At 48.5% G+C, this 15282-nt stretch overlaps 1 protein-coding gene across 2 annotated transcripts in view; it reads left to right on the forward strand.

Annotated features, from left to right (window-relative positions):
* Positions 1–15282, forward strand: part of mtmr9 (myotubularin related protein 9) — a 43639-nt gene that overhangs the window by 26957 nt on the left and 1400 nt on the right. For both annotated transcript variants that reach the window (XM_046293140.1, XM_046293139.1), the window contains exon 10: positions 6319–6470. In XM_046293140.1, the coding sequence (XP_046149096.1) occupies positions 6319–6470 (152 nt within the window). The remainder of the gene's footprint in view (positions 1–6318; positions 6471–15282) is intronic.

Below are 15282 nucleotides of genomic sequence, written 5' to 3' on the forward strand. Positions count from 1 at the left end.
TCCCGGGGATCGAACCCACTACCCTGGCATTACAAGCACCATGCTCTACCAACTGAGCTACAGAAGGACCGAAAGAAAGATTTCAGTGTTGTAGGTGTGTATCCGGGTAATGATGTTTGTCCCCCCCGAACAAGCACTGCATATTTCACATCCTCAAAATCCCAAGAATGAATCTAAGATAATTCATTTTGGTACTTTTTTCCCCCAAATATGTAAAATTGCCCAACTAAAACATCGTACCAAAGTGTTTTGGTGCAACAAATGTACATCGTCAAATCAAAAACAAATGTATTCTAGTTTCGCTTTGTAGTCAATTTTGCCGCTAGAATAACTTTCCTGGCTCATATCAATGCCACATAGGCCATTTTCAAAGATTTGTTGCTTTTTAAAGGCAGTCCCTCTAAGGTGGCCTGCGTCCTAAATGGAACACTATTCCCTTTATAGTGCACATGTCCTGGTCTAAAGTAGTGCACTATGTAGGGAATAGGGCTCTATACGGCTCTGGTCTAAAGTAGTGCACTATGTAGGGAATAGGGTTCCATAGGGCTCTGGTCTAAAGTAGTGTACTATATAGGCAATAGGGCTCTGGTCAAAAGTAGTGCACTATGTAGGGAATAGGGTTCGATAGGGTTATGGTCAAAAGTAGTGCACTATGTAGGAAGTATGGTTCCATAGGTCTCTGGTCAAAAGTAGTGCACTATATAAGGAATAGGGTGCCATTTGGGATGTAGACTTGTCACTCAGGGCTGCTCCAGCAGACAAGGCCCACTTACCACTCTTATTTACTTGGTTCTTATGTGTGTGTACTTTTGAAAGCCGGGATGGGTTTCATTTGGGACAGATAGCTCCTAGCTGGTCTCATATTAAATCTCAACTAAAATGTGTAATGAATCATGTGGTAATTGAGCCAGTTGAGGTGACTAAACTGCCTGGAGTAACTCTGGATTGTGAACTGTCATGGTCAAAACATATTGATACAACAGTAGCTAAGATGGGGAGAAGTCTGTCCATAATAAAGCGCTGCTCCGCCTTCTTAACAGCACTATCAAGAAGACAGGTCCTAGAGGACCTAGTTTCTACCTTCTTAACAACACTATCAACAGGGCAGGTCCTAGAGGACCTAGTTTCTACCTTCTTAACAACACTATCAACAGGGCAGGTCCTACAGGCCTTAGTTTCTACCTTCTTAACAGCACTATCAACAAGGCAGGTCCTACAGGCCCTAGTTTCTACCTTCTTAACAGCACTATCGACAAGGCAGGTCCTACAGGCCCTAGTTTCTACCTTCTTAACAGCACTATCGACAAGGCAGGTCCTACAGGACCTAGTTTCTACCTTCTTAACAACACTATCAACAGGGCAGGTCCTAGAGGACCTAGTTTCTACCTTCTAGACAGCACTATCAACAAGGCAGGTCCTAGAGGACCTAGTTTCTACCTTCTTAACAACACTGTCAACAAGGCAGGTCCTATAGGCCCTAGTTTCTACCTTCTAGACAGCACTATCAACAAGGCAGGTCTTACAGGCCTTAGTTTCTACCTTCTAGACAGCACTATCAACAAGGCAGGTCCTACAGGCCCTAGTTTCTACCTTCTTAACAACAATATCAACAGGGCAGGTCCTACAGGCCCTAGTTTCTACCTTCTTAACAACACTATCAACAAGGCAGGTCCTACAGGCCCTAGTTTCTACCTTCTTAACAGCACTATCAACAAGGCAGGTCCTACAGGCCTTAGTTTCTACCTTAACAACACTATCAACAAGGCAGGTCCTACAGGCCCTAGTTTCTACCTTCTTAACAACACTATCAACAAGGCAGGTCCTACAGGCCCTAGTTTCTACCTTCTTAACAACACTATCAACAAGGCAGGTCCTACAGGCCCTAGTTTCTACCTTCTTAACAGCACTATCAACAAGGTAGGTCCTACAGGCCCTAGTTTCTACCTTCTTAACAACACTATCAACAAGGCAGGTCCTACAGGCCCTAGTTTCTACCTTAACAGCACTATCAACAAGGCAGGTCCTACAGGCCCTAGTTTCTACCTTCTTAACAACACTATCAACAAGGCAGGTCCTACAGGACAGATGGACTTCATCACTGCTGTTTGTTTCTTATTGTTCAGAGTAAATAACTCATGGACACTAGAGAAGCTTTAACCAAGTTTAATTCTGCCCAAAGGTTCTGTAAAGCTGTAATTAGGTAGCGGTCCTGCTGCTGGGTTGTTGCCCTCCTACGGCCTCCTCCACGTCTCCTGATGTACTGGCCTGTCTCCTGGTAGCGCCTCCATGCTCTGGACACTACGCTGACAGACACAGCAAACCTACTTGCCACAGCTCGCATTGATGTGTCATCCTGGATGAGCTGCACTACCTGAGCCACTTGTGTGGTTTGTAGACTCATGCTACCACTAGAGTGAAAGCACCCTCCAGCATTCAAAAGTGACCAAAACATCAACCAGGAAGCATAGGAACTGAGAAGTGGTCTGTGGTCACCACCTGCAGAATCTGACCTGACCTCCTGACCTCAACCCCTCCTTCACCTAATCCTCAGATGTCCATCTGTCTCCCCTATGTCAACACGGTGCTCTCCTCCCGTCCACCCAGCACATTCTTTCTACAGATCTCTCTCCTCAATATACCCTGCGTCTGATCTATCATGTCAGATGTAACAGAGTCAGATTCGCGACCTCACTTCCCAGCTTGAAAAGTCTCCACCCGTACTATTGAAACGCCTATCTTTTTGGTAGTTGGCTAAGACGTTGCTAAGTAGGTGGTCACGTGTGTTTTGCGAGGCAGAGGTCCCGGGTTCTAGCCTCGGTGGAAGCTGGTGCGGAAGGTCAAGCACAGGGCTTTAGGGAAACATGTGTTAACAAAATGTACAGTAAACATTACACTCACAAAAGTTCCATAAGACTCGAAAATACATTTTAAACGTCATATGTCTGTATACAGTGTTGTAATGATGTGCAAATAGTCAAAGGACAAAAGGGAAGATAAATAAACATAAATATGGGTTGTATTTACAATGGTGTTTGTTCTTCACTGGTTGACCTTTTCTCGTGGCAACAGGTCACAAATCTTGCTGCTGTGATGGCACACTGTGGAATTTCACCCAGTAGATATGGGAGTTTTATCAAAATTTGATTTGTTTTCTAAATCTTTGTGGGTCTCTGTAATCTGAGAGAAAAATGTCTCTCTATAATGGTCATACATTTGGCAGGAGGTTAGGAAGTGCAGCTCAGTTTCCACCTCATTTTGTGGGCAATTTGCACATAGCCTGTCTTCTCTTGAGAGCCATGTCTGCTTACGGTGGCCTTTCTCAATAGCAGGGCTATGCTCATTGAGTCTACATAGTCAAAGCTTTCCTTAAGTTTGGGTCAGTCACAGTGGTCAGGTATTCTGCCGCTGTGTACTCTCTGTTTACGGCCAAATAACATTCTAGTTTGCTCTGTTTTTTTTTGTTAATTCTTTCCAATGTGTCAAGTAATTATCTTTTTGTTTTCTCATGATTTGGTTGGGTCTTAATTGTGCTGTTGTCCTGGGGCTCTGTGGGGTCTGTTTGTGTGAACAGAGCCCCAGGACCAGCTTGCTTAGGAGACTCTTCTCCAGGTTCATCTCTCTGTAGGTGATGGCTTTGTTATGTTGCTTTGTTGAATTTAAAAGCTCCTTTCCGTGTTTTGATAATTAGCAGGTATCTGGATGCATTATTTGGTGTTTTACGTTGTACACTGAGGATATTTGTGCAGAATTCTGCCTGCAGAGTCTCAATTTGGTGCTTGTCCCATTTTGTGAATTCTTGGTTAGTGAGCAGATCCCAGACCTCACAACCATAAAGGGCAATGGGTTCTATAAATGATTCAAGTATTTTTTAGCCAGATCCTAATTGGTATGTCAACTTTTATGTTCCTTTTGATTGCATAGAAGGCCCTTCTTGAATTGTCTCTCAGATCGTTCACAGCTTTGTGGAAGTTACCTGTGGTGTTGATGTTTACGCCAAGAAATGTATAGTTGTTTGTGTGCTCTGGGGAAACGGTGTCTAGGTGGAATTTGTATTTGTTGTCCTGGTAACTGGAACTTCTTTTCTTTTTCTTTTTTTCTTTTTTTTTTGGAACACCATTATTTTGGTCTTACTGAGATTTACTGTCAGGGCCCAGGTCTGACAGAATCTGTGTAGAAGATCTGGGTGCTGCTGTAGGCCCTCCTTGGTTTGGGACAGAAGCACCAGATCATCAGCAAACATTAGTAGGGTCAGGCCAGGTGCTACAGACTGTTCTAGTGCCCTCGCCAATTCGTTGATATATATGTTGAAGAGGGTGGGGCTTAAGCTGCATCCCTGTCTCACGCCCCGGCCATGTGGAAAGAAATGGATGTTTGTGTACATGGATTTTATAATGATGTATGTTTTTCCCCCAGCACCACTTTCCACCAATTTGTATAACAGACCCTCGTGCCAAAGTCAAAAGCTTTTTTGAAATCAACAAGACATTAGAAGACTTTGCCTTTGTTTTGGTTTTGCTTGTCAATTAGAGTGTGCAGGGTGAATACGTGGTCTGTCGGAAGGTAATTTGGGATGAAGCCAATTTGGCATTTGTTCAGTACATTTTTTTTTCTGTCTGCAGTTAATGATAGTGCAGAGGATTTTCCCAAGGTTGCTGTTGACGCATATTCCATGGTAGTTTTTGGGGTCAAATTTATTTAGTCTTTTGTGGATTGTAGTGATCAGTCCTTGGTTCCAAATATTCAGGAAAATACCTAAGGAGTTAGAGTTTAATTATTGCCAATTGGAATTTGTATTTTATATATTTTATAATTTTGCATTACCATCAACACCACAGTCCTTTTGGGGTTGGAGGGTTTGTATTTTGTCCTGCACTTTATTCAATGTAATTGGAGAATCCATTGCGTTCTGGTAGTCTTTAATAGTTGACTCTAACATTTGTATTTGATCGTGTATATGTTTTTGCTGTTCTTTGTTAAAGAGCCATAAAGATTGGAGAAGTGGTTTACCCAGACATCTCCATTTTGGATAGATAATTCTTCATGTTGTTGTTTGTTATAGAGAGCCATAAAGATTGGAGAAGTGGTTTACCCAGACATCTCCATTTTGGATAGATAATTCTTCATGTTGTTGTCGTTTTATAGAGAGCCATAAAAGATTGGAGAAGTGGTTTACCCAGACATCTCCGTTTTGGATAGATAATTCTTCATGTTGTTGTTTGTTTAGAGTTTTCAAATTTTCCGGCGTGCTGCTCCTTATTTTTCTGAGTAGATGTTCAAGTTGACTGTGAGTTTGCTGTGGTCTGATAGGGGTGTCAGTGGGCTGACTGTGGTCTGATAGGGGTGTCAGTGTGCTGACTGTGGTCTGATAGGGGTGTCAGTGGGCTGACTGTGGTCTGATAGGGGTGTCAGTGGGCTGACTGTGATCTGATAGGGGTGTCAGTGGGCTGACTGTGGTCTGATAGGGGTGTCAGTGGGCTGACTGTGGTCTGATAGGGGTGTCAGTGGGCTGACTGTGGTCTGATAGGGGTGTCAGTGGGCTGACTGTGGTCTGATAGGGGTGTCAGTGGGCTGACTGTGGTCTGATAGGGGTGTCAGTGGGCTGACTGTGGTCTGATAGGGGTGTCAGTGGCTGACTGTGGTCTGATAGGGGTGTCAGTGGGCTGACTGTGGTCTGATAGGGGTGTCAGTGGGCTGACTGTGGTCTGATAGGGGTGTCAGTGGGCTGACTGTGGTCTGATAGGGGTGTCAGTGGGCTGACTGTGGTCTAATAGGGGTGTCAGTGGGCTGACTGTGGTCTGATAGGGGTGTCAGTGTGCTGACTGTGGTCTGATAGGGGTGTCAGTGTGCTGACTGTTACTGTGAACACTCTGAGAGACTCTGGGTTGAGGTCAGTGATAAAGTAGTCTACTGTGCTATTGCCAAGAGATGAGTTATAGGTGTACCTACCATAGGATTCCCCTCAGAGCCTACCATCGACTATGTACATATCCAGTGTCTGACAGAGCTGCAAGAGTTGTGCCTCGTTTTTGTTGGTTAAGTTGTCATAGTTGTGCCTAGGGGTGCATATGGGGGAGGGAATGCTGTCACCTGCAGGCAGGTGTTTGTCCCCCTGTGTGCTGAGGGTGTCAGGTTCTGGCGTTTAGGTCACTACAGACTAGTACATGTCCCTGGGCCTGGAAATGATTGATTTACCCCTCCAGGATGGAGAAGCTGTCTTCATTAATGGGGATTCTAGTGATGGGATATAGGTAGCACACAGGAGGACATTTTTCTCTGTTTGAGATCATTTTCTTTTGAATCTCTCCTATTCCCCCCCAGGTCTAAGTTGAACCTGTCTCAGAAGACGGTCTCTCTGTGGTCGTGGGTGAACAGGCCCCAGGAGGTGGAGAGGCTGTCGAACCCGCTCTACGAGGCCAACTGTCTGGTTATATGGCCCTCCGTAGCCCCTCAGAGCCTGCTACTATGGGAAGGTAAGAACCTGGCTCCATTCCTAACCCCTGACCCCAAATGTTCTGCCTACTCCCAGGTAGGTGTTTCTGTTTTGGATGGTTCACGAGTAGAATGGGTTTAGGGGAGCTCGACACTGACTTACTCAGACACACGACTAGCAATATCTAATATTCCAAACTACATGTTTGAGCTGTTAATTTTTACACTTCGCTTTTTTTTTTTTACAATTTCACAAAAAATAGGACTTTCAAAACCAAAAGTGTTCGTCTATTCCAGCTTCCCTCCCTTTTCTTAGTTTCTTGTTCACCTCTCAGTATGACCTCTTCCACTTCCTCTCTTCCTTTTTCTTTGTCTTAGTATCTGTATTTATTATGGATCCCCATTAGTTCCAGCTACTCTTCCTGGGGTTTATTATGGATCCCCATTAGTTCCTGTCAAGGCAGCAGCTACTCTTCCCGGGGTTTATTATGGATCCCCATTAGTTCCTGTCAAGGCAGCAGCTACTCTTCCTGGGGTTTATGATTGATCCCCATTAGTTCCTGCCAAGGCAGCAGCTACTCTTCCTGGGGTTTATTATGGATCCCCATTAGTTCCTGCCAAGGCAGCAGCTACTCTTCCTGGGGTTTATTATGGATCCCCATTAGTTCCTGCCAAGGCTGCAGCTACTCTTCCTGGGGTTTATTATGGATCCCCATTAGTTCCTGCCAAGGTAGCAGCTACTCTTCCTGGGGTTTATTATGGATCTCCATTAGTTCCTGTCAAGGCAGCAGCTACTCTTCCTGGGGTTTATTATGGATCCCCATTAGTTCCTGCCAAGGTAGCAGCTACTCTTCCTGGGGTTTATTATGGATCCCCATTAGTTCCTGTCAAGGCAGCAGCTACTCTTCCTGGGGTTTATTATGGATCCCCATTAGTTCCTGCCAAGGCAGCAGCTACTCTTCCTGGGGTTTATTATGGATCCCCATTAGTTCCTGCCAAGGCAGCAGCTACTCTTCCTGGGGTTTATTATGGATCCCCATTAGTTCCTGCCAAGGCAGCAGCTACTCTACCTGGGGTTTATTATGGATCCCCATTAGTTCCTGCCAAGGCAGCAGCTACTCTACCTGGGGTTTATTATGGATCCCCATTAGTTCCTGCCAAGGCAGCAGCTACTCTACCTGGGGTTTATTATGGATCCCCATTAGTTCCTGCCAAGGCAGCAGCTACTCTTCCTGGGGTTTATTATGGATCCCCATTAGTTCCTGTCAAGGCAGCAGCTACTCTACCTGGGGTTTATTATGGATCCCCATTAGTTCCTGTCAAGGCAGCAGCTACTCTTCCTGGGGTTTATTATGGATCCCCATTAGTTCCTGCCAAGGCAGCAGCTACTCTTCCTGGGGTTTATTATGGATCCCCATTAGTTCCTGTCAAGGCAGCAGCTACTCTACCTGGGGTTTATTATGGATCCCCATTAGTTCCTGTCAAGGCAGCAGCTACTCTTCCTGGGGTTTATTATGGATCCCCATTAGCTCCTGTCAAGGCAGCAGCTACTCTTCCTGGGGTTTATTATGGATCCCCATTAGCTCCTGCCAAGGCAGCAGCTACTCTACCTGGGGTTTATTATGGATCCCCATTAGTTCCTGCCAAGGCTGCAGCTACTCTTCCTGGGGTTTATTATGGATCCCCATTAGTTCCTGCCAAGGCTGCAGCTACTCTACCTGGGGTTTATTATGGATCCCCATTAGCTCCTGCCAAGGCTGCAGCTACTCTTCCTGGGGTTTATTATGGATCCCCATTAGTTCCTGTCAAGGCAGCAGCTACTCTACCTGGGGTTTATTATGGATCCCCATTAGTTCCTGCCAAGGCAGCAGCTACTCTACCTGGGGTTTATTATGGATCCCCATTAGTTCCTGCCAAAGCAGCAGCTACTCTTCCTGGGGTTTATTATAGATCCCCATTAGTTCCTGCCAAGGCAGCAGCTACTCTTCCTGGGGTTTATTATGGATCCCCATTAGTTCCTGCCAAGGCAGCAGCTACTCTTCCTGGGGTTTATTATGGATCCCCATTAGTTCCTGCCAAGGCAGCAGCTACTCTTCCTGGGGTTTATTATGGATCCCCATTAGTTCCTGCCGAGGCAGCAGCTACTCTTCCTGGGGTTTATTATTATATTTCACATTATTTAACTAGGCAAGTCAGTTAAGAACAAATGACAATGACGGCCTACAGTGGGTTAACTGCCTTGTTCAGGGGCAGAACGACAGCTCGGGGGTTCGATCTAGAACCCTTCCGATTACCAGTCCAACGCTCTAACCACTAGGCTACCTACCATTCCCTCAGGACACTACTCTACCACCACATATCCACAACACAAAATCCATGGGTGTTTCTCAATATGCATGCTACCGCGCTCCACAGTCTCATGCTCGGAGTGCATTTTCCAACAATGTTCTCTTGAATACGTTCTTGTGAGGCAGCAGCTGGAGAACTTCCTGGAATATTCCATTTGCAGCATCCCCACTGTATTCCTCACAAGGCTGAGCAGCACTCTTCCTACTGTTTATTATGAGCAGCACTCCCCATTAGTTCCTCCAAGGCAGCAGCACTCTTCCTGGGGTTTATTATGGATCCCCACACTGCCAAGGCAGCAGCTACTCTTCCTACTTATTACCTCACACTCCCCTACTGTAGTTCCTGCCTCAGGCTGAGCAGCACTCTTCCTACTTTATTACCATTAGTTCCTGCCAAGGCAGCACTACTCTTCCTGGGGTATTACCTCAGCACTCCCCATTATTACCTCACGCTGAGCAGCTACTCTTCCTACTGTATTTGGATCCCTCACGCTGAGCAGCACTACTCTTCCTACTTTATTACCTCAGCACTCCCCCTACTGTATTACCTCAGCAGCTCCCTTCCTGTATTACCTATGGATCCCCTACTGTATTACCTCATGCTGAGCAGCACTCTTCCTACTGTATTACCTCAGCACTCCCCTACTGTATTACCTGCCGAGGCAGCACTACTCCCCTACTGTTTACCTCAGCACTACCCCACTGTATTACCTCACGCTGAGCAGCACTCCCCTACTGTATTACCTCAGCACTCCCCCTACTGTATTACCTCAGCACTCCCCTACTGTATTACCTCATGCTGAGCAGCACTCCCCTACTGTATTACCTCAGCACTCCCCTACTGTATTACCTCAGCACTCCCCTACTGTATTACCTCAGCACTCCCCCTACTGTATTACCTCACGCTGAGCAGCACTCCCCTACTGTATTACCTCATGCTGAGCAGCACTCCCCTACTGTATTACCTCACACTGAGCAGCACTCCCCCTACTGTATTACCTCACGCTGAGCAGCACTCCCCCTACTGTATTACCTCACATTGAGCAGCACTCCCCCTACTGTATTACCTCACGCTGAGCAGCACTCCCCTACTGTATTACCTCACGCTGAGCAGCACTCCCCTACTGTATTACCTCAGCACTCCCCTACTGTATTACCTCACGCTGAGCAGCACTCCCCCTACTGTATTACCTCACGCTGAGCAGCACTCCCCCTACTGTATTACCTCACGCTGAGCAGCACTCCCCTACTGTATTACCTCACGCTGCACTCCCCTACTGTATTACCTCACACTGAGCAGCACTCCCCCTACTGTATTACCTCAAAGAGCAGCACCCCCTACTGTATTACCTCACACTGAGCAGCACTCCCCCTACTGTATTACCTCACGCTGAGCAGCACTCCCCCTACTGTATTACCTCACGCTGAGCAGCACTCCCCCTACTGTATTACCTCAGCACTCCCCTACTGTATTACCTCACGCTGAGCAGCACTCCCCCTACTGTATTACCTCACACTGAGCAGCACTCCCCCTACTGTATTACCTCAGCACTCCCCTACTGTATTACCTCAGCACTCCCCTACTGTATTACCTCAGCACTCCCCCTACTGTATTACCTCACGCTGAGCAGCACTCCCCCTACTGTATTACCTCATGCTGAGCAGCACTCCCCTACTGTATTACCTCAGCACTCCCCCTACTGTATTACCTCAGCACTCCCCCTACTGTATTACCTCACGCTGAGCAGCACTCCCCCTACTGTATTACCTCACACTGAGCAGCACTCCCCCTACTGTATTACCTCACGCTGAGCAGCACTCCCCCTACTGTATTACCTCACGCTGAGCAGCACTCCCCCTACTGTATTACCTCACGCTGAGCAGCACTCCCCCTACTGTATTACCTCACGCTGAGCAGCACTCCCCCTACTGTATTACCTCACGCTGAGCAGCACTCCCCTACTGTATTACCTCATGCTGAGCAGCACTCCCCTACTGTATTACCTCAGCACTCCCCTACTGTATTACCTCACGCTGAGCAGCACTCCCCCTACTGTATTACCTCACGCTGAGCAGCACTCCCCTACTGTATTACCTCACGCTGAGCAGCACTCCCCCTACTGTATTACCTCACGCTGAGCAGCACTCCCCCTACTGTATTACCTCAGCACCCCCTACTGTATTACCTCATGCTGAGCAGCTCCCCCTACTATATTACCTCACACTCCCCTACTGTATTACCTCACGCTGAGCAGCTCTCCCCCTACTGTATTACCTCACGCTGAGCAGCACTCCCCCTACTGTATTACCTCACGCTGAGCAGCACTCCCCTACTGTATTACCTCACGCTGCACTCCCCCTACTGTATTACCTCACACTGAGCAGCACTCCCCTACTGTATTACCTCACGCTGAGCAGCACTCCCCCTACTGTATTACCTCACGCTGAGCAGCACTCCCCCTACTGTATTACCTCATGCTGAGCAGCACTCCCCCTACTGTATTACCTCACGCTGAGCAGCACTCCCCTACTGTATTACCTCACGCTGAGCAGCACTCCCCCTACTGTATTACCTCACGCTGAGCAGCACTCCCCTACTGTATTACCTCACGCTGAGCAGCACTCCCCCTACTGTATTACCTCAGCACTCCCCTACTGTATTACCTCACGCTGAGCAGCACTCCCCTACTGTATTACCTCATGCTGAGCAGCACTCCCCTACTGTATTACCTCACGCTGAGCAGCACTCCCCTACTGTATTACCTCATGCTGAGCAGCACTCCCCCTACTGTATTACCTCACGCTGAGCAGCACTCCCCCTACTGTATTACCTCACGCTGAGCAGCACTCCCCTACTGTATTACCTCACGCTGAGCAGCACTCCCCCTACTGTATTACCTCAGCACTCCCCCTACTGTATTACCTCACGCTGAGCAGCACTCCCCCTACTGTATTACCTCACGCTGAGCAGCACTCCCCCTACTGTATTACCTCATGCTGAGCAGCACTCCCCCTACTGTATTACCTCATGCTGAGCAGCACTCCCCCTACTGTATTACCTCACGCTGAGCAGCACTCCCCCTACTGTATTACCTCAGCACTCCCCCTACTGTATTACCTCAGCACTCCCCTACTGTATTACCTCAGCACTCCCCTACTGTATTACACTCAGCACTACCCCTACTGTATTACCTCACGCTGAGCAGCACTCCCCTACTGTATTACCTCATGCTGAGCAGCACTCCCCCTACTGTATTACCTCACGCTGAGCAGCACTCCCCCTACTGTATTACCTCACGCTGAGCAGCACCCCTACTGTATTACCTCACACTGAGCAGCACTCCCCCTACTGTATTACCTCACGCTGAGCAGCACTCCCCCTACTGTATTACCTCACGCTGAGCAGCACTCCCCTACTGTATTACCTCAGCACTCCCCCTACTGTATTACCTCATGCTGAGCAGCACTCCCCCTACTGTATTACCTCACGCTGAGCAGCACTCCCCCTACTGTATTACCTCACGCTGAGCAGCACTCCCCTACTGTATTACCTCGAGCAGCACTCCCCTACTGTATTACCTCACGCTGCACTCCCCTACTGTATTACCTCACACTGAGCAGCACTCCCCTACTGTATTACCTCACACTGAGCAGCACTCCCCTACTGTATTACCTCACGCTGAGCAGCACTCCCCTACTGTATTACCTCACGCTGAGCAGCACTCCCCTACTGTATTACCTCAGCACTCCCCTACTGTATTACCTCACGCTGAGCAGCACTCCCCTACTGTATTACCTCACGCTGAGCAGCACCCCCTACTGTATTACCTCAGCACTCCCCCTACTGTATTACCTCCCACTCCCCTACTGTATTACCTCACGCTGAGCAGCACTCCCCTACTGTATTACCTCACGCTGAGCAGCACTCCCCTACTGTATTACCTCATGCTGAGCAGCACTCCCCCTACTGTATTACCTCAGCACTCCCCTACTGTATTACCTCAGCACTCCCCTACTGTATTACCTCACGCTGAGCAGCACTCCCCCTACTGTATTACCTCACGCTGAGCAGCACTCCCCCTACTGTATTACCTCACGCTGAGCAGCACTCCCCTACTGTATTACCTCACGCTGAGCAGCACTCCCCTACTGTATTACCTCACGCTGAGCAGCACTCCCCCTACTGTATTACCTCACGCTGAGCAGCACTCCCCTACTGTATTACCTCACGCTGAGCAGCACTCCCCCTACTGTATTACCTCACGCTGAGCAGCACTCCCCCTACTGTATTACCTCAGCACTCCCCTACTGTATTACCTCACGCTGAGCAGCACTCCCCCTACTGTATTACCTCACGCTGAGCAGCACTCCCCCTACTGTATTACCTCACGCTGAGCAGCACTCCCCTACTGTATTACCTCACGCTGAGCAGCACTCCCCTACTGTATTACCTCACGCTGCACTCCCCTACTGTATTACCTCATGCTGAGCAGCACTCCTACTATATTACCTCACGCTGGGCACACCCCTACTGTATTACCTCACGCTGAGCAGCTCTCCCCCTACTGTATTACCTCACGCTGAGCAGCACTCCCCCTACTGTATTACCTCACGCTGAGCAGCACTCCCCCTACTGTATTACCTCAGCACTCCCCTACTGTATTACCTCACGCTGAGCAGCACTCCCCTACTGTATTACCTCACACTGAGCAGCACTCCCCCTACTGTATTACCTCACGCTGCACTCCCCCTACTGTATTACCTCACGCTGAGCAGCACTCCCCCTACTGTATTACCTCACGCTGAGCAGCACTCCCTCTACTGTATTACCTCACGCTGAGCAGCACTCCCCCTACTGTATTACCTCACGCTGAGCAGCACTCCCCCTACTGTATTACCTCACGCTGAGCAGCACTCCCCCTACTGTATTACCTCACGCTGAGCAGCACTCCCCCTACTGTATTACCTCACGCTGAGCAGCACTCCCCTACTGTATTACCTCACGTTGAGCAGCACTCCCCTACTGTATTACCTCACGCTGCACTCCCCTACTGTATTACCTCACGCTGAGCAGCACTCCCCTACTGTATTACCTCACGCTGGGCAGCACTCCCCCTACTGTATTACCTCACGCTGAGCAGCACTCCCCTACTGTATTACCTCACGCTGAGCAGCACTCCCCTACTGTATTACCTCATGCTGAGCAGCACTCCCCCTACTGTATTACCTCACGCTGAGCAGCACTCCCCTACTGTATTTCACCTCAGCACTCCCCCTACTGTATTACCTCACGCTGAGCAGCACTCCCCTACTGTATTACCTCAGCACTCCCCTACTGTATTACCTCCCACTCCCCCTACTGTATTACCTCAGCACTCCCCTACTGTATTACCTCACGCTGAGCAGCACTCCCCCTACTGTATTACCTCAGCACTCCCCCTACTGTATTACCTCAGCACTCCCTCTACTGTATTACCTCAGCCCTACCCCTACTGTATTACCTCACGCTGAGCAGCACTCCCCCTACTGTATTACCTCATGCTGAGCAGCACTCCCCCTACTGTATTACCTCACGCTGAGCAGCACTCTCCCTACTGTATTACCTCACGCTGAGCAGCACTCCCCCTACTGTATTACCTCACACTGAGCAGCACTCCCCGTACTGTATTACCTCAGCACTCCCCCTACTGTATTACCTCACGCTGAGCAGCACTCCCCCTACTGTATTACCTCATGCTGAGCAGCACTCCCCCTACTGTATTACCTCACGCTGAGCAGCACTCCCCGTACTGTATTACCTCATGCTGAGCAGCACTCCCCCTACTGTATTACCTCACACTGAGCAGCACTCCCCCAACTGTATTACCTCACACTGAGCAGCACTCCCCTATTGTGTCTGTAGTTACGTTTTCACACTGAACCAGACAGTATGCCCCCTACTGTTTTAACACCACTGAACCAGCACTCCCTCTACTGTATTGTGTCTTAACACCACTGAACCAGGAGTGCAGTATGTTATGTTTTAACACCACTGAACCAGGAGGGGACAGTATGCTGCTTGGTGTTTTAACACCACTGAACCAGGAGGCAACCCATAAATACACCTAACTTGCCTAATAGGCAAGTGCCTTTCAGACTTTAATGTCAATTCCTGGACAGCCTTACGGACTCATGACTGGCTTACGAAGCTCACATGATCATATGACTGTCTTCCAATGCTTCGTGTGGGTTACCAGACGTCACTGAATTCCACCCTGGCATTCTCTCCCTGGCTGGGAATTGTTTGCTATCTGTGGCACGTGGACTGACTCTCTCTGCCCCCTCCAAAGTGCCCTGCGTTGTCTGCTTATTATAGGGCGTCCTTACTGACTTTAGGGTCACTTGAGTTGCAGTGACGCCTCCACAGAAGGTCAAAGGCCGGACGGGAGGCTTGCGTGCTAATTACCATTACATGAACATCGATGGACAAGCCAGCCGCGAGCAGACTCTAATCTTATGCCCGATG

This window comes from Oncorhynchus gorbuscha, linkage group LG12 (genome assembly GCF_021184085.1).
Source record: "Oncorhynchus gorbuscha isolate QuinsamMale2020 ecotype Even-year linkage group LG12, OgorEven_v1.0, whole genome shotgun sequence".
Classification (NCBI taxonomy): Eukaryota; Metazoa; Chordata; class Actinopteri; order Salmoniformes; family Salmonidae; genus Oncorhynchus; species Oncorhynchus gorbuscha.